At 36.5% G+C, this 26,733-nt stretch overlaps 1 protein-coding gene across 2 annotated transcripts in view; it reads left to right on the top strand.

The window, feature by feature from the left end:
- The window catches only part of OSBPL9 (oxysterol binding protein like 9), a 167,627-nt gene that overhangs the window by 38,434 nt on the left and 102,460 nt on the right, over positions 1-26,733 (top strand). For both annotated transcript variants that reach the window (XM_060021870.1, XM_060021879.1), the window contains exon 3: positions 19,524-19,602. In XM_060021870.1, coding sequence (XP_059877853.1) covers positions 19,524-19,602 — 79 coding nt within the window. The remainder of the gene's footprint in view (positions 1-19,523; positions 19,603-26,733) is intronic.

Genomic DNA, 26,733 nt, shown 5'->3' on the forward strand with positions numbered 1-26,733 from the left:
ACAATGAGGTATCACCTCACACCAGTTAGAATGGGCATCATCAGAAAATCTACAAACAACAAATGCTGGAGAGGGTGTGGAGAAAAGGGCACCATCTCGCACTGTTGGTGGGACTGTAAATTGATACAGCCACTATGGAGAACAGTATGGAGGTTCCTTAAAAAACTAAAAATAGAATTACCATATGATCCAGCAATCCCACTACTGGGCATATACCCAGAGAAAACCATAATTCAAAAAGACACATGCACCCAATGTTCATTGCAGCACTATTTACAATAGCCGGGTCATGGAAGCAACCTAGATGCCCATCAACAGACGAATGGATAAAGAAGATATGGTACATATATACAATGGAATATTACTCAGCCATAAAAAGGAACGAAATTGAGTCATTTGTTGAGATGTGGATGGATCTAGAGACTGTTGTACAGAGTGAAGTAAGTCAGAAAGAGGAAAACAAATATCGTATATTAACGCATATTTGTGGAACCTAGAAAAATGGTACAGATGAACCGGTTTGCAGGGCAGAAGTTGAGACACAGATGTAGAGAATAAACATATGGACACCAAGCGGGGAAGCCGTGGGGAGGTGGGGATGGTGGTGTGTTGAATTGGGTGATTGGGATTGACATGTATACACTGATGTGTATAAAATTGATGACTAATAAGAACCTGCTGTATAAAAAAATAAATAAAATGAAATTCAAAAATATAAAAAAAAAAATAAGTCCCATTGGTAAGATGAATCTCAGATTTTGAAGAATCTTATGGGGCCTTAGGAATCGCCCTAGTAATCACTAAATATATTGTGAGTTTTTGAAAACTATTAATCCATGTGTGACTTAAAGTAACTCTTTTTTTATCCAATGCTTCATTCACTGAGTACTTCACTTCATTCACTGAGTACTCCATATATCAAGTGTGCTGGTCATCAGAGTTGACTGATTCCCTGAGGGATATGTCCTCTGTATTCTCTTCTTTTAGTCCATCACAAGAGAGTTCAGCAGTGTACCATGATAGATTATTAATAGTTTTAGCACTGACTTCTTCCAGGGCTTTATTTCAATGATTCTACATTATTTTTTCATATGTTAACATCTCTGGCATTGGGATACATTTTATAATCATTGATGTCTTAGAATGGTTACAATTAGGTATTTCTAGGTTAATGTATAACCTTAAGAATGTCTTTCCCCCTCATCCTCTTAGATCTGCATCCTTCTGTCAATTGTTTTATCACTTCATTATGAAAAATTACTTTATTGATTTATGCCTTTTTTGTTAATTCACTAGCTTTTGTGGAAACATCTCTTCTCTGTGAATTTGACCCTGAGAATGTCCTTTCTTGGGCAAGATGTAAACATCTGTTTAATCTCTGTGATTGGTACATAGATGTCATTAGTGCTATATTTTCTGAATGTTTATAATATTTTATGACTAAATTAAAAATTTTTTAAGTGATGGAAAAAGGTATTCCAGGAAAATATTAACCAAAAGAAAGCTAGGAAATAGTATTAACATCAGAAATAATAGACTTCAAGTCTTGCCTGGATTGATTTCAGAAAGTAAACCTAAATTTCATTCCAGTAATTGTATAGCCTTGCAAGTTTTGCAGCTTCTAAATAAAAATCCCTGGGAATCTAATAATGAAGTGTTGGTGGTTAATAAATAAATTAATAAATAATAGACTTTAAGAAAAAAATTTCAGTTGTATGGAAAAAGAGAATGCCTCAAACCCAGTGTCACATACGTAACATTCTCTGACAGCAATGGAATAAATTAGAAATCCTTTATAAAACAGTAGCCACATGCCACCTCACACACATACTTGTAAATAATTCATTGGTAAATGTAGAAATTATAATGGAAATTATGAAATATTTAAACCTGAATGATAATCAAGGTACACGTTAAAACTGCATCTAAAGCAGTCTATGATTTATAATCATAAATGAATATATTATCAAACAGAGATTAAAAATTAATGAGCTAAGCATTATATTCAAAAAATTAGAAAAAGGGCTTCCCTGGTGGCGCAGTGGTTGGGAGTCCGCTTGCCGATGCAGGGGACGCGGGTTCGTGCCCCGGTCTGGGAGGATCCCACATGCCGCGGAGCGGCTGGGCCCGTGAGCCATGGCTGCTGAGCCTGCGCGTCCGGAGCCTGTGCTCCGCAACGGGAGAGGCCACAACAGTGAGAGGCCTGTGTATCGCAAAAAAAAAAAAAAAAAAAAAAATTAGAAAAAGAAAAAAGTAATGGTAACGAAAGTAGAAAGAGAAAATAAAGGGAATTTTTAGGCCAGAGTCCCTTATTAATGTAGATGTCAAAATCTTAAGCAAAATACAGTAAACCATACCCAGTAATGTGTAAGCAAAAAGTATTATGACCAAACAGAGTTTATTCTAGCAATACTAGGATGCTAATTTTATAATTAAGATAATTTACCATAGTAATAGACTAAAAAGGAAAATTACATAACCATCTGAATAAATGCAGAAAAAGCAGTGAATAAAATGAAACATGCATTCAAGATCAAACAAGTTAGGAATAGAAGAGAACATTCTTAACCTGATAAGGAGTATTTTCTAAAATGCTCCAGTGTTCTTAATACTGAAATAGTAGAAGCATTGTCTTTAGAATCAGTAGCAAGACAGAGGTGCCTGCTTTTGCTGTTTCTTTTTTTTTAAACTGAAGTATAGTTGATTCACAATATTATGTTAGTTTCAGGTACACACCATAGTGATTCAGTATTTTTTCAGTTTATATTCCATTGTAGGTTATTTCAAGATAATGACTGTAATTCCCTATGCTAAACATTATATCCTTGTTGCTTATCTATTTTATACATAGTACTTTGTATCTGTTAATCCCATACTCCTAATTTGTCCTTCCTCCCTTCTCCCCTTTGATAACCACAAGTTTGTTTTCTATATCTGTCTGTTTTACATATACATTTATTTGTAATATTTTTTAGATTCTACATATAAGTAATATCATACAGTATTTATCTTTCTCTGTTTGCCTTATTTCACTATGCATAATCTCTGGGTCCGTCCACGTTGCTGCAGATGGCAGTAGTTCATTATTTTTTATGACTGAGTAATATTCCATTGCATATGTATGTGTGCGTGTATATATACATACATATGTATGTATATACATAAACATATACCACATCTTCTTAATCCAGTTGCCTGTTGACAGGCACTTGAGTTGCTTCCATGTCTTGGCTATTGTAGATAGTGCTGCTGTGAACATTGGGGTGCATGTATCTTTTTGAATTAGTATTTGTTTTTTTCTGGATATATACCTGGGAGTGGAATTGCTGGATTGCATGGTAGTTCTATTTTTAGTTTTCTAAGGAACCTCCATACTGTTTTCCATAGTGGCTGCACCAATTTCCATTCCCACTAACAGTGTACAGTGGTTCCTTTTTCTCCACATCCTCTCCAACTTTTGTTATTTGTAGACTTTTTTGATGTGAGGAGTGAGGTGATATCTCATTGTGGTTTAGATTTGCATTTCTCTAATAATTAGCAATGTTAAGCATCTTTTCATGTGCCTGTTAGCCATCTGTATGTCTACTTTGGAAAAAAGTCTGTTCAAGTCGTCTTTGATTGAGCTGTTTTTTTGTTACTGAGTTATATGAACTGTTTGTATATTTTGGATATTAACCCCTTGTTGGTCACATGATTTGCAAATACTTTCTCCCATTCCATAGGTTGTCTTTTTGTTTTGTTGGTGGTTTCCTTTGCTGTGCAAAAGCTTTTAAGTTTAATTAGGTCCCATTTGTTTTGTTTGTTTTGCTTTTATTTATTTATTTTTGCCTTGGGAGACTGGTCTGAGAAAATATTACTACGATTTATGTTAAAGAATGTTCAGCCTATGTTCTCTTCTAGGAGTTGTATGGTTTGTGATCTTGCAGTGAGGTCTTTAAACCATTTTGAGTTTTTTTTTTGTATATGCTGTTAGGGAATGTTATAATCTCATTGTTTTACATGTGACTGCTTGGTTGTCCAGTTTTCCCAGCACCACTTGTTGAAGAGATTGTCTTTTCTCCATTGTATATTCATGCATCCTTTGTCATAGATTAATTGACCATAGGTGTGTGGGTTTATTTCTGGTCTCTCTATTCTGTTCCATTGATCAATGAGTCTGTTTTTGTGCCAGTACCATGCTTTTTTGATTACTGTAGCTATATAATATGGTCTGAAGTGTGGAAGGTTTATATCTCCAGCTTTTTTCTTTTCTCTCAAGATTGCTTTGGCAATTCAGGCTCTTTTGTGGTTCATGTGAATTTTAGGGTTATTTGTTCTAGTTCTGTTAAAAATGCCATGAGGATTTTGATAGGGATTGCTGCTTCTCTAAATATTGTGCTCTGGAGGTCCTAGGGAATGCTATAAGAGAAGATACAAAAGATATAAGGTTTGGAAAGAAGAATCAAAATTAGTACTTGCAGAAAATGTTTCTGTAACTGTGCTAGGGGCCCTGGCAAACATATAACACAAGAATAAGAAACAAAAGAATTTGAAGAAAAAGTATTGGAAGTGAAGAATAAACATTATTGATGTTTGCAAATGATATGATTGTCTACATTAAAAAAATCCACAAGAATCTAAATAAATACTATTTAAATGTCTCACCTTCAGCAAAACTGTGTGGTGTGGCCAAATAAATAAAAATTTTAAAAAATTAAAAAAGAATTCTATTTAAATAGTAACAAGAACTCTAAGTCACCTAAGAATATATTTTATAAGATAAATACATTCCTTTGATGGATAAAAAATGTAAACATCATTGAAAGACTACAGGAAAATCTGAAAATAGATAAAGCTATCTCATCTTCTTGCTTATTAGACTCAATATCATGTGTATATTTATTTCTCCTAAATTAATCTATAAACACATGTAATCCCAGTCAAAAATCTCAGTTAGGCTTAAAAAAGAAGTTGACAAGATGATTCTAAAAGTCATTTAAAATGGTAAAGGGGCAAGAAAATTTTCAAGAATAAGGAGTCGGGGGACTTGCCATTCCATATGTTAAGACTTTTTAAATGAAACTATTCTAAATTAAAATAAGTATGATATTATTAGTATAAGGGGAAGGAAATAGATCAGTGGCATAGAAGAGAAAGCTCAGAAACAGAACCACACATCAATGAGAATTTAGTATATGACAGCATTGCAAACCAGACACTATCACTCAGTAAATGAAGCTGGATCAATTGGCTGCCCATATGGAAAAAAATAAAATTATTCCCTACCTCATGCTATGCACACAAAAAAATTCCAGAGGTATTAAAGGTATAAAATGAAAATTTATACTTATAAGAGTTTATAGAAGAATGTCCTTATAGTATCAGGATAGAGGAGGATGTCTTAAAACACAAACTATGATAGGAAAGATTGGCAGATTTAACAACATTCAAATTTTAAAACCTTTCAACAGCAACAAAAGACACCATAATCAAAGAGAAAGACAACCATTGGGCAGGAGAGAAAATATTTACAATGCATATAGTTGACAAAGGATTAATATCCAGAATATATAAAGAATTCCTACAAATCTAATAGACAAAAAGAAAATCCAAAGAACACATACAAATCAGTAGAAAAGAAAAAAGAATGCCCAAAAAGAAAATGTACAAAGGATACACTCAATTCATATAAGAGGAAATAAGAATGGCAATAAATATAACTAGATTCTAATTCTCAGTAATTATCAGAGACTCTAAATTAAAAGTTCAGTAAGAGAGTATTTTCATCAGTTTGCCAAGGATTTTTAAAGTCTGATTTTATCTAGTGTTGGCCAGTGATTGGGGATATAGGAACTCTCACACAGTGCTGATGGGAATATTAATTGGTACAACTGCTTAGGAGAGCAGTTTTGTAGTCTTCAGTAAGGTTGAAGGTACAACTGATTCTACATAAAAATGGAACTCTCTTCCATTTCAGAGGGTTTGCTTGACATTTTCTTGCAGAAGTGTTGCCAGGAGACATATACAGTGATGATTATTGCTGCATTATTGGAATAGGAAAAATAAAAAATAACCTAAATGTTCTACACAGTGGAATTGAGACATTGTGGTATACTTATATAATAAATACTATATAGCAGATAAAATGTACATACATATTCTCAACATAGATAGTATATGTGTGTATATGTATGTATATACATATGTATACACACATACATATTCTTGACATGAAAAGTACATATATATATATTTATTTACTCAACATGAACAAACCTCAAAATAATATTGAGTGAAAAAAGGAAAGCAAATTATTCACCACTCTATTAGTCACCAGAAAATTCAATAAATACTTGTTGAAACAATGAATGATGCTGAAGTGGGGGCATGCAGCAGTGTCTTTGGTGAGCAGGCTGGACCTTAAGCTTTCCTGCTTCCCTCTATATTGTTGACTCTTCTCTCTCCCCTCTAAACTATGTGCTCTTGCAGGGCAGAGATATATCTTATTCCTATATATATCCCCTGGCTGTTATTGCTCCTGGCCCAGAATAGGTATTTAATAAGTATGTTGAAGTAATTAGTGAATATTGCTTATTATACCTATGCCCTGTTAAGAACGGCCTTTGGATCAGGAGTTGCAAGACCTGAATTCTCCTGTCTTTTAGTTGTAGGACCTTGGGCAATTTTTTTTACTTCTCTGAGTCTTAGTTTTCTAATTTCGAAAGAAAAGTAATACCTGTTCTGCCTAAATGTGTTATATGAAAGTAAGATCATATACCATAAGGTCATATAATGTAAGAATGTAAGAATGTTATATGAATGTAAGACTTCTAATATTTCAGCAGTGAGGGAAAGTATGTGGTTGTAGAGTTGCAGTGGGAGTAGCTGTGCTGTGTATTCTTAGCACTGTCAACGTTCCTTTTAGGAGCTGTGTGAGCAATCTGTGTCCCAGAGGAGTCATCATTCCTTTTTTATTATCTTTGGAGCCAGTTTACCAGTTTACTTTTTTCTTCTTACAAAGGGAGATTGGCCCTAAAATAGCCAGCGTTCTGTTTTTTCCCAAGGCATGAGAGCAAACCTATCTTTCTGTCTTTGGTACCAGAACTATGATTCATGTCTGAAGTATGTTTGTGTGTATATAAGAAAGGAAAAGAGGTAAAGTCAGGAAACTCAACTGATTTCATGACTCCATCTTCTATTACTTTCTGGAACCTGGATAGTGTGACCTGGAGCAGCAGGCACCTTGGTGAGCCCAAGTACTGGCAGAACCTGAAATGTTGATCATCTGAAACCTTCAGAAGAAAAATCATGGAAAGTCATTGAGTGATATATATGTTTATTATGTTGGCACAATGGGTCATAAAAGCAGGGACAAAGTAAAAACTTTGGTATATTGATGGGTTAGCATAACAAAGAACTTTGGTTAATGATAGAGTATTATTCCATATATGGATTAGCAAAGGGAGTTTGCTTTACCAAATGTAAAAGATAAATAGTATAAACCCAGATAAGGGGAGAGGAAGGATGTTTGGTGGAAGAGAGCTTGGGGCAATTGGTAAACCTCAAGCTGCCCAACTATAGAATTTCATGAGAGATGAGAGGTAGGCATGGAGCAAATCACTGAGGGCCTTTGGGCTAGGCCATGATAGAGTGACCATATCCCCTATAGCAGGACACTCCTGAGAATAAAGGGGGTTCTATTCATTATTATGCTAAGATAACAGGAATAATCTGGAACTGTTGCAGGTAAACCAGGTTATACAGTCACATTATTTGAAGGTAAAGAACAACCACTGATATGATTACATATCCTATGAGGAGTGGGAGGTTAAAATAAATTTTAGGCGGGAGACTTGGACAAGTCTGAATAATAATCTTGACTGGAAGGCACTGAGAGAGGTGGGCCATTTGCTAGCTGAGGTTGTATAATTGAGAAGGATTGTTGGTGTTGTTTTTGTTGTTGTTAGAGAGTGTAAAGTCTTGGCACGTGTAAATGAAGTTGGGAAAGAGCCAATAGAGAGGGAGAGGAGTTGAAAATTGGTACAGTAAGAGATCTGAGGAAAGGTAATAGGCACCTTTTCTATTATGACAAGTGGAAAGGAAGCAAGAGTGGGTATAGATGCAGGCGAGTCTTTAGGTGGGAGGGCATAGCAGGTTTAGAGTTCCTACCTGATGACTGCTTATGCTGTTGAGGGTTCAAGGAAGGTAGAGAAGATTTTAAATAGCTACAGCGGACAGTGAAAGAGAGACCAATAGCAAGACAAGGATGCCCCCCACTACCCCTGTATTCAACATTGCCAGCCACTCTAGGGTCAGTCTTACACCAGGCAGTCCTAGCCAATGAATAAAGCAAGAAAAATAAATATAAGGTATAAGGATTGGAGTAGAAGAAATAAAACTGTTATTATTCATAGCAGCTTTAATTAAGCATACAGGAAATCCAAAAGAATCTGTAGATACTATTAGAATTGATAAATGAATTTAGCAAGGGTACTGGATACAAGGTCACTATACAAAAATAAATTGTATTTCAATATATCAGCAACTAGTAATTAAAAATGATTTTTAAAGAATAGAGAACATTTACCATAGCATCAAACATTAATTACTTAGAAATAAATATTAAGAATAGGGGGGACAAGACATTTACTCAGAAAACTATAAACACTGAAGTTAAAAAAGACCTAAATAAGTGGCAATCCCAGTTTGTTCCCAGTCAGTCCAGTCAGTATCCTAATAAGTGTGTGTGTGTGTGTTTGTGTGTGTGTGTGTGTGTGTGTGTGTGTGTGTATGTAACTTGTTCCACTGCTGACTCTAAAATTTACAAAGGGCCAAGAATACCGACTTTGTTAAAAATTTATTTATTTTTCTTATTAGTCATCCATTTTATACACATCAGTGTATACATGTCAATCCCAATCTCCCAATTCATCACACCCCCACCCCCACCCCTTGCCTCTATCCCCCCTTGGTGTCCATACGTATTTATCTACTTCTGTGTCTCAATTTCTGCTCTGCAAACCGGTTCATCTGTACCATTTTCTAGGTTCCACATTAATGCGTTAATATACGATATTTGTTTTTCTCTTTCTGACTTACTTCACTCTGTATGACAGTCTCTAGATGCATCCATGTCTCTACAAATGACCCAATTTCTTTCCTTTTTATGGCTGAGTAATATTCCATTGTATATATGTACCATGTCTTCTTTATCCATTCATCTGTTGATGGGCATCTAGGTTGCTTCCATGACCTGGCTATTGTAAATAGTGCTGCAATGAACATTGGGTGCATGTGTCTTTTTGAATTATGGTTTTCTCTGGGTATATGCCCAGTAGTGGGGTTGTTGGATCATATGGTAATTCTATTTTTAGTTTTTTAAGGAACCTCCATACTGTTCTCCATAGTGGCTGTATCAATTTACATTCCCACCAACAGTGCAAGATGGTGCCCTTTTCTCCACACCCTCTCCAGCATTTGTTGTTTGTAGATTTTCTGATGATGCCCATTCTAACTAGTGTGAGGTGATACCTCATTGTAGTTTTGATTTGCATTTCTCTAATAATTAGTGATGTTGAGCAGCTTTTCATGTGCTTCTTGGCCATCTGTATGTCTCCTTTGGAGAAATGTCTATTTAGGTCTTCTGCCCATTTTTGGATTGGATTGTTTGTTTCTTTAATATTGAGCTGCATGAGCTGTTTATATATTTTGGAGATTGATCTTTTGTCCGATGATTCATTTGCAAATATTTTCTCCCATTCTGAGGGTTGTCTTTTCGTCTTGTTTATGGTTTCCTTTGCTGTGCAAAAGCTTTTAAGTTTCATTAGGTCCCATTTGTTTATTTTTGTTTTTATTTCCATTACTCTAGGAGGTGGATCAAAAAAGATCTTGCTGTGATTTATGTCAGAGAGTGTTCTTCCTATGTTTTCCTCTAAGAGTTTTATAGTGTCTGGTCTTACATTTAGGTCTCGAATCCATTTTGAGTTTATTTTTGTGTATGGTGTTAGGGAGTGTTCTAATTTCATTCTTTTACATGTAGCTGTCCAGCTTTCCCAGCACCACTTATTGAAGAGACTGTCTTTTCTCCATTGTATATCCTTGCCTTCTTTGTCATAGATTAGTTGACCATAGGTGCATGGGTTTATCTCTGGACTTTCTATCATGTTCCATTGATCTATGTTTCTGTTTTTGTGCCAGTACCATATTGTCTTGATTACTGTAGCTTTGTAGTATAGTCTGAAGTCAGGGAGTCTGATTCCTCCAGCTCCACTTTTTTCTTTCAGGACTGCTTTGGCTATTCGGGGTCTTTTGTGTCTCCATACAAATTTTACGATTTTTTGTTCTAGTTCTGTAAAAAATGCCATTGGTAATTTGAAAGGGATTGCATTGAATCGGTGGATTGCTTTGGGTATTATACTCATTTTCAAAATATTGATTCTTCCAATCCAGGAACATGGTATATCTCTCCATCTGTTGGTATCATCTATAATTTCTTTCATCAGTGTCTTATAGTTTTCTGCATACAGGTCTTTTGCCTCCCTAGGTAGGTTTATTCCTAGGTATTTTATTCTTTTTGTTGCAGTGGTAAATGGGAGTGTTTCCTTAATTTCTCTTTCAGATTTTTCCTCATTAGTGTATAGGAATGCAAGAGATTTCTGTGCATTAATTTTGTATCCTGCCACTTTACCAAATTCATTGAATAGTTCTAGTCATTTTCTGGTGGCATCTTTAGGTTTCTCTATGTATAGTATCATGTCCTCTGCAAACAGTGACAGTTTTACTTCTTCTTTTCCAACTTGTATTCCTTGTATTTCTTTTTCTTCTCTGATTGCTGTGGCTAGGACTTCCAAAACTATGAGGAATAATAGTGGTGAGAGTGGACATCCTTGTCTCGTTCCTGATCTTAGAGGAAATGCTTTCAGTTTTTCACCATTGAGAATGATGTTTGCTGTGGGTTTGTCGTATATGGCATTTATTATGTTGAAGTAGGTTCCCTCTATGCCCACTTTTTACAGAGTTTTTATCGTAAATGGGTGTTGAATTTTGTGAAAAGCTTTTTCTGCATCTATTGAGATGATCATACAGTTTTTATTTTTCTATTTGTTGATATGGTGTATCACATTGATTGATTTGCATATATTGAAGAATCCTTGCATCTCATGGATAAATCCCACTTGATCATGGTGTATGATCCATTTAATGTGTTGTTGGATTCTGTTTGCTAGTATTTTGTTTAGGATTTTTGCATCTATATTCATCAGTGATATTGGTCTGTAATTTTCTTTTTTTGTAGTATCTTTTGTAGTATCTTGTCTGGTTTTGGTATCAGGGTGATGGTGGCCTCATAGAATGAATTTGGGAGTGTTCCTTCCTCTGCAGTTTTTTGGAAGTGTTTGAGAAGGATGGGTGTTAGCGCTTCTCTAAATGTTTGATAGAAGTCAACTGTGAAGCCATCTGGTCCTGGACTTTTGTTTGTTGGAAGATTTTTAATCACAGTTTCAATTTCATTACTTGTAATTGGTCTGTTCATATTTTCTATTTCTTCCTGGTTCAGTCTTGGAAGGTTATACCTTTCTAAGAATTTGTCCATTTCTTCCAGGCTGTCCATTTTATTGGCATAAAGTTGCTTGTAGTAGTCTCTTAGGATGCTTTGTATTTCTGTGGTGTCTGTTGTAACTTCTTTTTCATTTCTAATTTTATTGAGTCCTCTCCCTCTTTTTCTTGATGAGTCTGGCTATTGGTTTATCAATTTTGTTTATCTTCTCAAGGAACCAACTTTTAGTTTTATTGACCTTTGCTTTTGTTTTCTTTGTTTCTATTTCATTTATTTCTGCTCTGATCTCTGATTTCTTTCCTTCTGCTAACTTTGGGTTTTGTTGGTTCTTCTTTCTCTAGTTCCTTTAGGTGTAAGGTTAGATTGTTTATTTGAGATTTTTCTTGTTTCTTGCTGTAGGCTTGTATAGATATAAACTTCCCTCTTAGAACTGCTTTTGCTGCATCCCATAGGTTTTGGATCATTGTGTTTTCATTGTCATTTGTTTGTCGGTATTTTTTGATTTCCTCTTTGATTTCTTCAGTGATCTCTTGTTTATTAAGTAATGTATTGTTTATCCTCCATGTGTTTCTGTTTTTTACGTTTTGTTCCCCGTAGTTAATTTCTAATCTCATAGCGTCATGGTCAGAAAAGATGCTTGATATGATTTCAATTTTCTTAAATTTTCTGAGGCTTAATTTGTGACCCAGGATGTGATCTATCCTGGAGAATGTTCCTTGTGCACTTGAGAAGAAAGTGTAATCTGCTGTTTCTGGATGGAATATCCTATAAATATCAATTAAATCTATCATCTATTGTGTCATTTAAAGCTTGCTTACTAATAAAGTTTCCTTATTAATTTTCTGTTTGGATGCTCTGTCCATTGGTATAAGTGAGGTGTTGAAATCCCCCACTATTATTGTGTTACTGTTGATTTCCTCTTTTAGAGCTGTTAGCAGTTGCCTTATGTATTGAGGTGCTCCTATGTTGGGTGCATAAATATTTATAATTGTTATATCTTCTTCCTGGATTGATTTGTTGAGCATTACATAGTGTCCTTCCTTGTCTCTTGTAACATTCTTTATTTTAAAGTCTATTTTATCTGATATGAGTATTGCTACTCCAGTTTTCTTTTGATTTCCATTTGCATGGAATATCTTTTTCCATCCCCTCACTTTCAGTCTGTATGTGTCCCTAGGTCTGAAGTGGGTCTCTTGTAGATAATATATATATGGGTCTTGTTTTTGTATCCATTCAGCAAGCCTGTGTCTTTCGGTTGGAGCATTTAATCCATTCACGTTTAAGGTAATTATCAATATGTATGTTCCTATGACCATTTTCTTAATTGTTTTGGGTTTGTTTTTGTAGGTCCTTTTCTTCTCTTGTGTTTCCCACTTAGAGAAGTTCCTTTAGCACTTGTTACAGAGCTGGTTTGGTGCTGCTGAATTCTCTTAGCTTTTGCTTGTCTGTAAAGCTTTTGATTTCTCCATCAAATCTGAATGAGATCCTTGCTGGGTAGAGTAATCTTTGTTGTAAGTTCTTCCCTTTCATCACTTTAAGTATATCATGCCACTCCCTTCTGACTTGTAGAGTTTCTTCTGAGAAATCAGCTCTTAACCTTATGGGAGTTCCCTTGTATGTTGTCATTTTTCCCTTGCTGCTTTCAATAATTTTTCCTTGTCTTTAATTTTTGCCAATTTAATTACTATGTGTCTTGGTGTGTTTCTCCTTGGGTTTATCCTGTGTGGGACTCGCTGTGCTTCCTGGACTTGCATGGCTATTTCTTTACCCATGTTAGGGAAGTTTTCGACTATAATCTCTTCAAATATTTTCTCGGGTCCTTTCTCTCTCTCTTCTCCTTCTGGGACCCCTATAATGCGATTGTTGGTGCATATAATGTTGTCCCAGAGGTCTCTCAGACTGTCATTTCTTTTTGTTCTTTTTTCTTTATTCTGTTCTGTAGCAGTGAATTCCACCATTCTGTCTTCCAGGTCACTTTCCATTCTTCTGCCTCAGTTATTCTGCTGTTGATTCCTTCTAGTGTATTTTTCATTTCAGTTATTGTATTGTTCATCTCGTTTGTTCTTTAATTCTTCTAGGTCTTTGTTAAACATTTTTTGCATCTTCTCAATCTTTGCCTCCATGCTTTTTCCGAGGTTCTGGATCATCTTCACTATCATTATTCTCAATTCTTTTCCTGGAAGATTGCCTATCTCCATTTCATTTAGTTGTTTTTCTGGGGTTTTATCTTGTTCCTTCATCTGGTACATAGCCCTCTGCCTTTTCATCTTGTCTATGTTTCTGTGAATGTGGTTTTTGTTCCACAGGCTGCAGGATTGTAGTTCTTCTGCTTCTGCTCCAGGAATACCCACTTTTGACCCCTGTCTTCTCAGTCAACAAAGAGACCCCAGTAGAGATTGCAACTTTTTCTCACCTGCCATTCTAGGGAGAACTGGCCATGACCATGGTGTTGATGTTGATTTATAATTTAGAAAGGCCAAGAGAAAAATGTTGGAGGACTTACTACACCTGATACCCAAATGTAAAGGTTTCTAGAAGATAACATAGGAGAATATTTTCATGGTCTTGGGATTGGGAAAGAATTCTTAAAGAAGATACAGAAAACACAATCATAAGGTGTAAAACCAATACATTTTACTATATTAAAGTTAACTCTTCATGAACAGACATAATTATGAGAGTACAAAGGCTGGCAACAGGGTGGGCGAAGATTTGTGCCTAATTCGTAGCCAGTGAAGAGTTCATGTCTAGGATATATAAAAAACTCCTACAGATAATTAGAAAATAGTAGTCCAGTCTATTCAATAGGCAAGAAACTTGAACTGTTTCTCTTCAAGAAAAGAACAAGAGGATAGTCACATGGTCACAAATATGAAAAGATACTGAACTTCATTAGTTATCAGGGAAATATAATTGGGACCACTATAAGTTACTAGCACTCACCTGTCAGAATGACTAAAGTAAAAAAGTGTTAGTGAAGGTGCGGAACAGTTGAAACTTTCATACACCTTTGGTTGGAGTATAATTGACACAGCTACTTTTGAGAACTGTTTGACAGTGTCTATTAAACTTAGCATGTGGGGCTTCTCTGGTGGCGCAGTGGTTGAGAGTCCGCCTGCCGATGCAGGGAACACGGGTTCATGCCCCGGTCCGGGAAGATCCCACATGCCGTGAAGTGGCTGGGCACGTGAGCCATGGCCGCTGAGCCTGCGCGTCCAGAGCCTGTGCTCCGCAACGGGAGAGGCCACAACACTGAGAGGCCCACGTACCGCAAAAAAGAAATTAGCATGTGCATGCCATATGACCTAACAAATTCACTCCTAGACTGTGTCTAATAGAAATATAAGCATATATATAACAAAAGATGAATACGAATGTCATAGCAGCATGATTCTAATAACCTAAAACTGGACATAACATAAATGTCCATCTGCAGTGAAACTGATAAATTGTGGATATTCATACAAACGAATACTACATATAGCAATAAAAATGAACAAACCATTGCTATATGCAACATCTTTGATGAATTTCACAAACATTATGTTGAGTGAAAGAAGTCAGACACAGAAGAAAATATGTTGTATGAGTCCATTTGTATGAAGTTCAGAGACAGACAAAACTAATTTTAATGTTAGAAGTAGAGATACTATTTACCTTTGGGATGGAGGACAAGGCTAATGATTAGGACAGGGTACAAGGAGAGCGTTTCTTCATTGAGCTTGTACGGTTATGATTTGTGTATGTTACCTTTCCATATAAAGTTGTTTTCAAATGATGTATGTAAAATGCTTATCACAGTGGCTGGCTCATTACTGCCAGTTCAATAACTGGCAGTGTTAACTTTTTACTATGGTTTAGTTCTCTGTGATGACAAGGTCTAGGGCAATGGTGTCTAGTAGAATTTACTGCAGTCATTAAAATGTTCTGTTTCTGCACTGTGTAGTTCCATAGTCTCTATCCACATGTAACTATTGAGTATTTGAAATATGACTGAGGAATTTATTTAAAATTTTAGTTAATTATAATAAAAATTTAAATACCCACATGTGACTAATGGCTGTCATGTTGGATATGATATGATATCCAGGTCTAGGGAATTGCCGTGAGAATGAGTGAATGAAGGAGAATGGTAATGAAGTTTATTTGAGTTGAATAAATCAAGAAACTGAGAGGCCAGAGTGTCAGGTGAATTGTGCCTCTGTACATTGAAGAATGCTTAGGGTAATGGCAAGACTGGATTGGAGTGTGAGGTTGTAAGATAGGTTCCAAAGTCTTCAAAGAAGCTTTTGGATAGAGGAGGGGAAAAATATAATGGACCAGGAAAGAATACTTTTCCATATAGGTTGTCAAAGATACTTAGGTAGAAATGTTTCTGAAGCACAGCTTAGGTAATAAAGAGTCATTGAAGGAGAGAATTTTAAGAAGGAAGTGGTCAGGGGCAGCAGCAATGCTTCAGAGTGATGTTGTATGACAAAACTCTCGAGTAGTAAAGTGGTCATTAAAGACCTGTGAGAGTGAAGCTTGGTGCAGAGGTGGGGAAGGAAGCAATTGCTGGGAGTAGATGAAAGGTTAAGGTGTGGGCAATTTTCAGTAAGTTCCTCTGTGAAAGCAATAAGAAAGGAGGTGGTAGCTAGGGGGAGATGTGGGGGTTTGCTTTTGTTTAACAAGTGGTGGGGGATTGAACTTGAGGAAGGACGTGAAAAAGTGAAATTTCTTGGTGTTTTCTTTCAGTGTACGGAAGAAATGTTGAGGCTGAGTACATATAGGATCTCTGTGAGGTGAGGAGGAAGTGGCTAGGTGATGACAGTGGAAAGGTTGGTTGGGCCAGATTTTGAACAATCTTGAATGGCATTATGAAGAAATGTTGACTTTATCTAATAGTTCATGGAGAACCAAGGAAAGTTTTAAGTATCTGGGTCTCCTGTAAGAGTCTGTGCTTTATAAATATTACTCTGGCAATAGCAAGGACTGTGGATTAAAGGTAGCCAGACTTAGACAGATTGCTTCATCAAGCAAGAAGTGATGAAACCCTGAAATAGGGCCGTAGCAATTCATAGGGTGGAGGAGAGTTGGCGAATTTGAGATTATAGTTCAGAAGTGGAATGAGCACAACTTGTGGTGATGGAATAAAGGAGAACAGGTATTAGAACCGAGAGGTTTCTATCTGAATTGACTAGGTCTAAACTGGTGAATTTACGTTAAGGGACCAAAAAGAAAGAACCCGAGTTTGGAATTGTGGTGAATTATATAACAGTTTTGTTGAGATATAATTCACATACCATACAATTCACCCATTTAAAGTATGCAATTCAATGTTTTTAGTGTATTCACAGAGTTGTGTAACCATCACTACAATCGATTTTAGAATTTTTTCATCACCCTGTAAAGAAACTCATACCCATTAGCAGTCATTCCTCATTCTACCCCACCTCCTTCTCCAGCCCCTCAGCCCTAGGCAACCACTAACCTACTCTTGGTCTGTATAAATTTGCCTATTTTGAGCATTTCATGTAAATGGAATCATACAGCATGTGGTCCTTTCTGACTAGCTTCTTTTATTTAGCATGTTTTCAAAGTTCATCCATGTAGAGATCACTTTTTGCCTTATATTATGTATACTCACCTCTTTACATGTTTTATCTCCTCTACTGGAGGCATTATTGTTATATATTCCAAGGCTGTATCTGGCACATATGCTGTATTTAGTTATGACTCAACAAATAATTGATACATCATAAGTGAGAAGGCTAACTCCATTAACCATGAAATAAAGTTAACCAGAATGAGTTGCTCCCACATGTGCTTACCCACTAAGGTGTGTCTTTATTTGCTGTCATAGAATAAGTAGGTACCATACCAATGGTCTGGTTCTGCCATTAACTCTGTATGACCTTGGGTAAGTCATTATACTCTAGCTACACTTTCCATATGTGAAAATGGGGATAAAAATCCCTTCCCAATATGATACAGAGGAATAACTAAGGTAATTCAAGTTGCTGGGATTTGGATAGAGTTGGGGTTCATCCAGACAGCCTCTGAGAAGGAATAAATACATGTTTCCCCTCCTATCTGAAAGAAGAGTGTTCTTATGAAACCTATTGTAAGGCGAAATGGGTAAAGTGAAAAAGCAATTACCTTAGGTTGCAGCTTCCTAACAGGTACGCAAAATAAGTAGAGGTAAAGCCCAGATGCTCACAGACACAGTTCAAAGCTGTGGCAGCTTGATGCTGAGTGTAGTTCCTGGGGAGGGAGTTCGGCGGTTCTACTCTTGCTATTTGGCGTGAACACTGCCTGTGTAACGGCTCAGGGCAAAACAAATGCTGAATGCGAGTTTCGCTTTTCACCTGTTTCTGGAAATTTTCCAGATTTCTTTTGGTAAGTGAAAACAGGTACAGACGTACAATGGGGTTACATACCAATAAACTATTATAAATTGAAAATATCTTAAGTCAAAAATGCATTTAATACACCTAGCCTACTGAACACCATAGCTTAGGCTCACATATCTTAAACGTGCTCAGAACACTTATGTGAGCGTACAGCTGGGCAAAATCATCTCACTCAAAGTCTGTTTTATAATAAAGTGTTGAATAGCTCATGTAATTTATTGAATACTGTACTGAAAAACAGAATGGTTGATTAGGTGCAGAATGGTTGTCAGTGTATCTTGTTCCCCCTTGTGATCACGTGGCTGATGGGGAGCTGCTGCCCAGCATCATGAGAGAGTATCACCACATATTGCTAGCCCAGGAAAAGATCAAAATTCAGAGTACGGTTTCTGCTGAATGTGTATCGCTTTCACACTATCGTAAAGTTGAAAAATCATAAGTCAAACCATTGTAAGTTGGAGACTGCTTTTGTGAAAGACCTGCATTAGAATAGACAAAGTGACATAAAACGAACTTTTGGAAGGGGTGGTGGTAACCTGTAAATGTTTGGCTCTATTACCTAATCCTCCTGGGATAGGAGTAGCCTTTTTTTTCATGGGATTAGGCATCTTGGCCCCTTAAGTCCTTTCAATCCCCATTTACAAGGTCCTAGTTTTGTCTGTTGCATACTGCTTGTTTTGTCACCAACCTGGAGCATTACACCTGTGCCATGTTCTCTAGCTATTCTCTCTGGAATACTTAAGACACTTATTTCTTAAGGACACTGACCAGTAGACTCCCTATTTTGCATAGCTTCATGTTGCTTTCCTAATTCCTGTTGTCTTAATATGCTGCATATAGTTGAATACCAAAAAGAAAAAGTTTAAAACCCACTCTATCCACCTTCCTGAAACAAACAACTTATAAATGCAGGCCTACCTTACCCCCGTCCCCCCTTTTGGAGAGCTGTTCATGCTTTTATTTAGAAAACATATACTGAGTGTGTACTTGAGTGCCATGTATCAAAATGAGTAAAGTAGTCCTTGACTTCCAAGATCTTGTAGCGGTTCAGTGGGAGAAGGCAGACATAGATAATCACAGTATAATGTGGAAGTGCAGTAGCAGAGCCATGGACAGGTGGTTTTGAGAGCATACCTTGAAGAAGCCACTGGGACAGTGTTTCGAAGCAAGTGTCGCCTGGCATTTCTGAACTAACAAATATAACACAGAAGCAGCCTGATGAAGAGCACTTGTGTTCTTGGAGCCTCAGGACAACCCGGTGACTCCCATTTTAGAGAGCAATCTAAAGCTCCGAAAGGATCAGTGGCTGGCTCTTAAACAGATTCTAGACTCAGCTTCTATGTTTGTCCCCTCCCCCTCCACCATATCCATGCCCCTTAAGCAAGGGTAGAAAGTACCCTTGCAGAGTACTACAGTGCCCTGCCATCCGTTCGTTTAGTTCTTCCTCCTTAAGCAAAGCTAGAGTCTCAGATTCCCCTTTTCTGTGTCTAGCCTGCATCCAGTGTCGTCGGTGCATTGAGCATTACAGGGCTGTAGCAGTAGTGAATATTGCTGATGTCATTGTTTGCCTTATTGGGATTTTGCTCTTTGTTTCACAGGGAGCTGTGATTGGTATAGACGATGAGGACGACAGCACCTTCACAATAACTGTTGATCAGAAAACCTTCCATTTCCAGGGTGAGCTGAAAGAAAAGATTCTTTCTCTTCATAGTCCCAGCTGCTTCTTTCCTTCTCTTTTGGGTTGTTTGCTGGGTGACTTGAATGGTTTTGCAACTGATCCTGCATGAACGAGTGCACAGGAACGTTCTGGATGAAGTGGTACTGCAGGTTAGGCAGGGATTTAATCGTATCTGCAGTGGATACAGATCTATTTGAAATGACTGTGGATCTGGCTGCAATTGAAAATTAAAATTTGAAACAATGAAAATCAGTGAAGGGAGAGAGTGATGGGCTGCTGCTGCTGGCTTGTGTTTGCAGAAGGTTGCTGGTCTTCTTTATCGAGGAGTGTGGCTCTGCTTCTGCATGAAAAGTCCAAAGACTGATTGTGAAGGCTGCAGTGTTTGTCCATGTAAAACTCAAAATATAAATTGAAGCTAGTAGCAGCCTTTGGCTTAAAGGTTTTGCTTTGCTTCGAGAACTACAAGTTTGCATTCATTTCATCTGCATTTCTGCGTCTTGTCTGCCAGCCATCATTTCTCTGCTGTTATCCTTTTTATAGTTCATAACACCAAATGCCATCTGCCACTGCTATGTTTCGGCATTGCATGCTATGGTTCACCGGTAGAAAGGGTAAGGTACTAGATGATCATTCTCATTTCATCTTGCTTTGAAAACTCTAAACCAGCAAATAAAAGTCAATTTTAATGATCCTATCCTAATGTACCTCTCATCTATTAGGAATGCCTGTTAGCTTTGTTACTAATGTTTTTGCTATCTTGCCTATCCAGAGTAACCTCTATTTTATGTTTAAAGCAGTCCAAGAAGCTTAAAAATTGAGAATATTTGCACTTTCTTTGAACTACAAGTGACAATGCACTGTGATAGATGCTAGGCATACCAAGATAAAGAAATAGTAAATTTATAGCTTACAAATGTTTTGGTTATGAAGTCTAACAGTGACCAGATATGTTATACAAGATGTTCCGACAGCTATTGTTCTTCTATACTAGGATAGTATATTGAAGTTATTTTATTTCATTGTCTTGTTTAAGAAATTGGCACATAGAAATGAAAGATCCAGCTTACATATAATAAAGATAAACCAGTGTACTCACTCGTGATATCTCTAATGCTTTTAGGAAAAAGCATTCTTAAAGTATTTATTATGTTTGGTCATATTCTTTACTCAGACTGCTATAAACTAATGATGTCCTCCTGAAATTTTCCACTACATTTAATTTCATAAAACATTTAAAATCTTATTATGAAAGCCCATGGCCTTTATTTTTAGGTTAAACATATACTGCTGCTTATAAATGAAAGCAGATAATGCCCACACTCTGGAACTCTTTACTTGAATGAAGTTGAATACTTTAATGTGTTTCAAGTAATAGCTGCTAGATGCAGGTGAAGGCTGCAGTATGGAATTCTCTCCTCTGCAGTTACTAAGGAGACATCTTCTTTGGACTTCCAGAAGCTGTATTGTTTGCCTGTTTAAAGGAGAGGAGACCCAGGCCCCTAGAGCAAAGGCACATCTACCTTCTCTGATTTAAATTATTTATGTTAAACTGACCTCCCCTTTAACACTTCCATATTTATGTGGCTTGCTTATAAAACAACCAATTCCTTTAATGAATCATTTAAATGACAAGGATAAATGAAGTGTTATGTGTATTTTTTAAATGGATACTTTTCTACTATAATAGTTATGGGAGTCTCAGGCAACATGAGATTATCTGGCTTATGTGTGTGTAATTATCTGGCTTATTATGTGTGTGGAATCAACTGTATTGAGCTGTAATTAACATACAATAAAATGTACACTCTATAAAGTTCAATGAATATTGACATTTACTTACTCATATAACTGCTACCATAATGAAGATGTAGAACATTTCTATCACCCAAAAGATTCTTTTATTCTTTCAGTCAGTCTCCACTCCCAGCCTCTGGCTCCAGACAACTGCTGATCTATCATTAAAGATTAGATTTTTTTTTTTTTGGAGAGTTTCACATAAATGGAATCATACAGTATGTATTCTTTTGTCTGGCTTTATTTTAGCTCAGTATAATGTTTTTAATATTTGTCCATCTTGTTGCATATATTGGTAGTTCCTTTTATATTGCTAAGTAGTAGTCTGTTGTTAGATATTATATTTTTTTGAAGGTTGAACTGTAGCATGTGAGAGGAAGACAGTAGTATAGGATGACACCATATTTTTGTCTTGAGCAACAAGAATGGAGTTGCCATTAACTGAGGTGGGGAAGATTGCAGGAGGAACTAGTTTGGGAGTGGCAGGTGGGCATCAGGAACTTAGCCTTGGACATACTTATAATCAAGTTCTAGATGCCTATCAGACATCCAAATGGAGATGTCAAGTAGGCAGTTGAAGTGTGGAATTCAGGAGAAAAGTCCAGGCTGAAGAAATAAATTTGGGAGTCATTGGCATATAGGTGGTTTTTAAAGCCATGAGAATTTGGGAATAAGTGTAGAGAGAAAAGAGAAGAGGTCCAAGTAATGAACTCTGAAGCACTCCAACATTTATTTGGAAGACACAGAGATGAGGTGGAACTAGCAAAAGGGATCGAAAAGAAGCAACCAAAAAGGAGGAGGAAAACCAAGTCAATGTGGTACCCAGGAAGTCAAGATAGAAAGTGTTTCTAGGAGGTGAGAGGCATCAGTAACTGTGTCAAATGCTCCTGATCAAGAAAGTTGAGGGCTAAGAAATGATCACAGAATTTAACAATTAAGAGTCTATTGGTAACCTTGAGAAGAGCAACTTAAAGATGAGAGTATAGACAGTGCTTTCAAGTTGTGCTGTAAAGGGAAGGTGAGAAATACAGTAGTAGCTGGAGGAGGGAAATGAGATAAAGATGAGATATCTTTTTTTAAAGATAAGAGCAATAATAGCATGTTTTTATGCTGTTGGTAGTGATTCAGTAGAGAGGGAAAAATTGATGATGCAAGAGAGAAAGGGGAGAATTATTGGATCAGTGTCCTTCAGAAGGCAAGACAGGATGGGGCCTAATACACAGGTGGGGCATTGCCTTTGGCTGGGAGCATGGACAGTGCATCCATAGTAACAAGAAAGAAAGTCAAATGTATGGAAATATATGTAGGCAGGCTATTACCCACCACCTTCATTTCCACTATGGTTTGAATCTCTAACTGACCTACATGTCCTGTATCCTGAAACATCATTTGTTAATAATTGAGAGGACTGGTGCCATGAAGAGAACAAACTTTCCTGAAACAACAGATAATTTTTCATTCTAATGATTCCCAGTTCTGGTAACTTGATATTTCAGAATATCTCCAGTTTTAAAGAGATGCCATAAAATGCTTTAAACAAAGTTAATTTAAATTAACTTTAGTTTTGAAAAAGAAATACTCTATTTTTTCCCCTTTAGGTAATAATTGAAATTACAATCCTAGCATGTTAGAGCTTTAAAAAGGTTTGAAAACGACAGCTTCATTCTGTCATTTTTCAGAGATTAAAAAGAAAATAGTCGCCAATTCATCTTTATAAACTGGCTCTTTCCTTTTGAGCAATAGCAAAAAATGATCACTTTTCCTATTAGTCAGCCAAAGTCTTTTGCATTTGGCTTCTTGGCTAGACATTGTGTGGAAAGCAGTTTTGGTATTAATTAGACTGGCTGTTGAGTTCAAACATTCAATGTATGTCTAGTATGTGTTACTTCCTGTGCTCAGAACTGAGGGTATACAGGTTAATAAGACATGAGCCAGGAAGTTAAGGAGCTTGTAAAGAAGTATATAATGTAGTATGAAATATGCTGTAGTAGTAGAAATATGTATAGAACACTGAAATAATGGAGAGGCAAAAGAGACAATCACTCAGTGCTGCACAGAAGAGCAGAGTTTTTCTTGTTACTGAGTAATTCTTTTTAAAATAATCAAAATTTAAAATTATACTAGTTCTAAAAGTTTTGAGTTGTTCAGAATTATATAATATAAAAATTAAAAGTCCCCTGTCACCAGGCTCTGTCTCCCACCTCTGCCTCCTTACCTCCTCTAACTGGTAGAGTTCTGAAGATTGAACAGAAATTTACCAGGCAAATGGGTTGTTGTAGCATGTACAAAGGTATGGAAATATGATGCTACCGGATATGTTCAGAGAACTACGAATGTTTGGTACCTTTAGAACAGTGAGCAGGAGATGAGGCTGTAAAGACAGTCAGAGGCCTACATCTAATATGAAAAGGTTTTAATTTTATCCTGAGTCTGTGAGGAGCCAATGAAGCAGAGTTTTAAGCAGAGAGGAGACGAGTAAGACGGGGGCTCTAGATAAATAGCCTTGATTGTTAAGGCCCTGAGTGGATTAAAGCATTGGTAATGGGGAAGGAGAAGAGGAAAATAGACTTGAGGTTTTTAGGAAGTATTGATAAATCTTTAGGAACTGTTGATTGATTGGAAATGGAAGGTGAGAGAATGAGAGTAGTAAATGTGTTCGTAAGGCTTGGCTTACTCTTTTGTTTGGATGTTGTCAACGTCTGAAATAGAGAATCTAAAACAGAGGTGGTGAAGGACCTATATTTGAGGTGTCTGTGAGACTCACAGGTATTGATGGTGATGCCAATTGGATCTGAGTCTGGGCTGGAGATGGAGATTAGTGTTATCAACATATTGCTGGAAGGTAGAATTAAAATTTGAAAAATTGAATGCCTCAGGGCTAGGCAGATAAGTAAATGAGTGAAGAGTAAAGCTGACTGAAGACTAGCAATTTAGAGAACTCATGCCCTATTTGAAGTGGTAGCTGCTACTTAATTCCAGACAGTTGTAGGCTTTTGGTAATGCTTGTCCAGTGTTGCTAGATCATCCAGTTTTTCAAGAGAAGCCAGAAATCCAGATTTTTTTGTGAGTGAGAGTTTGAATACGTGAGTGTTAAATCTTCAGGTTTTAAAAAACAATTATGTAGGCCAACAAAATGTATCTATGAGCTAGATAAAACCTCTGGATTTTCAGTCTGTGGTTAAAACTGTAATAGTTGTGGGTATGAACCTCCTGGGAAATCTGAGTGAAAAGAGAGCCGAAAAGCAAACCTTGGAGTGCACTAGGGTAGAACCATCAATGGGCTCAAAGGAATGCTCAGAGAGGTTGGGGTGAAAGCTACTAGCTTCAGCCGTATGAAAGTATGTACTGTTTTTATCAGTCAAAAGTAGTTACATATCAGCAGTTCATATGTCTCAACCTAATAAAAGACTAAATAGTCTATAGTTCATACTAATAATTAGAAAAATACCCAGTTATTTGAATTTTACCTTCAAATAAAATTAAACCTATTTAATGCTTTGATGTATATATAAATATGTATATATTTATAATATTACTGATAGTGTATTGGAATAATAGTAATAATAATAATGATAGCTACATTTATCAAATGTTTATTTTATGCCAGGCACTATTCAGAGGTTTATGTAGGTTAAGCCGTTCAGTTCTCACAACCTTATGAAGTAGGTACTATTATTGTTTTTATTTTATGGATAAGGAAACTGGGGGCCACAGACACGTGGTATATTACAGAACTGGAATTTGAACACAAACAGTTGTGCTCTAGAGCCATTCTCTTAACTGCTACAAAAAAGGTGTTATAGAAATTTATCAACTAGTTTATAATTAACTTTTATAATTTTGTCAGAAAAGGAATTAATGTAAAATATAAGGAACTTTAAATTACAGTGCAGTTTAATGTGATTAAAAAATTTTCTGGTGTTAATGTTCTACATGTTCCATTGCTTAGTAGAAATAGTAGCAATAATGGTGGTAACAACTACTATTACCACTGTCTTATAAACTAGGCACTGTGTTCAGCAGGCAATGTGCATTACTTCCATAATTCCTAAACTCCACAATGAGGTAGTTATATTTCTAGTTTAAGAGTCAGAAAAACTGTTTCAGAGAAGCTAAGTGCCCAGGATTAGTAAATTGTGCCCAGGTCTGTCTAGATCCGTAGTTCTTGAAGTGTGGTCCCAGACCGGCCAGATCAGCATCACCTGGGAACTTGTTAGAAACACAGAATCTCTGGCTGAGCCCCAGACTTGCTGAATCAGAAACTCTGGGAATGAGCCCTCTCTAGTGATCTGACACACACTAAAGTTTGACAATCATTGATCTGGATCCAGTGGTATCACATTGTTATTCCACTTTACTCTCATAACCTTATACATTAGATGGAAGTATCCCCAATTTATATATGAGAGAAGTGAGACACAGAGAGACAAGGATCTTGGCCTTGATCTTAGGTCATCTTTTACTATGTCCTAACCTACACAGAAGGGGTGTCTTGCCTTACTTAAGTAAACCTAGTATGTGAAAAAATCTAAATTTTTTAAAGATGGAAATTAGGGATATGTGTATGATTAGTTCTTCATAAAATAATCCTTTACTTTCAAAGGACTTTAGTGAAGACATCTTTTAATCAGTGTGTTCTCCAAAATGATTTCAATATGAAATTTGTTAGCAAATTTATTTGGGTATACTTTTAAAGCAATACAAGTTGCATAAGACAAAATACAACATTTTTAGACAATAAAAAATGTTTAAATTAGAAGAACATTTAGGAACTGTGTAAGTCTTAGTGGAAGTCATCTGTGGTTGGGCTGATAGCTGACCTTTTCAACTCAGTCCATTAGAGCTCGCTCATTTATGCAAATGCAAAATTACTACAAACCAGCCCAGTCATGAAGGAAAGTGTTTAATTCAGCATTAATCATTTAGAAGAAGAGACAGTACATCATTAGACTAACTTGTGGTTGCAGGCAGAAGTAAACAGATTCCATTATCTTCTGTTGACTACTGACTTAACAAAAATTTCCGTCTGCAGTTTTGTATTTTTATGTGATAACCCCTCCTCAAAACAAAATAATCATTTACAGACTTTCTGTAAGGGAGTAAGTCAGCTGTAACTAATTCTCTAATTAGATGTTATAATTTCAGTAGGCATTAAGTGGGGAAATGCTACTGAATTCATGTATTGGGAGTTTGTTGTGCTATTGTAGGAGGACTGGACCTCAGTTGGTGTACCTTTCTTCTTCTTAATTTGCTTTCTGTTCAGGATCCTCCCTGAATATTTGAAATTATAATTTATCCAAATTTAACCAATCGTGGACTGTTTGGCTTACTGAGTC

This window comes from Delphinus delphis, chromosome 1 (assembly GCF_949987515.2).
Source record: "Delphinus delphis chromosome 1, mDelDel1.2, whole genome shotgun sequence".
Lineage (NCBI taxonomy): Eukaryota > Metazoa > Chordata > Mammalia > Artiodactyla > Delphinidae > Delphinus > Delphinus delphis.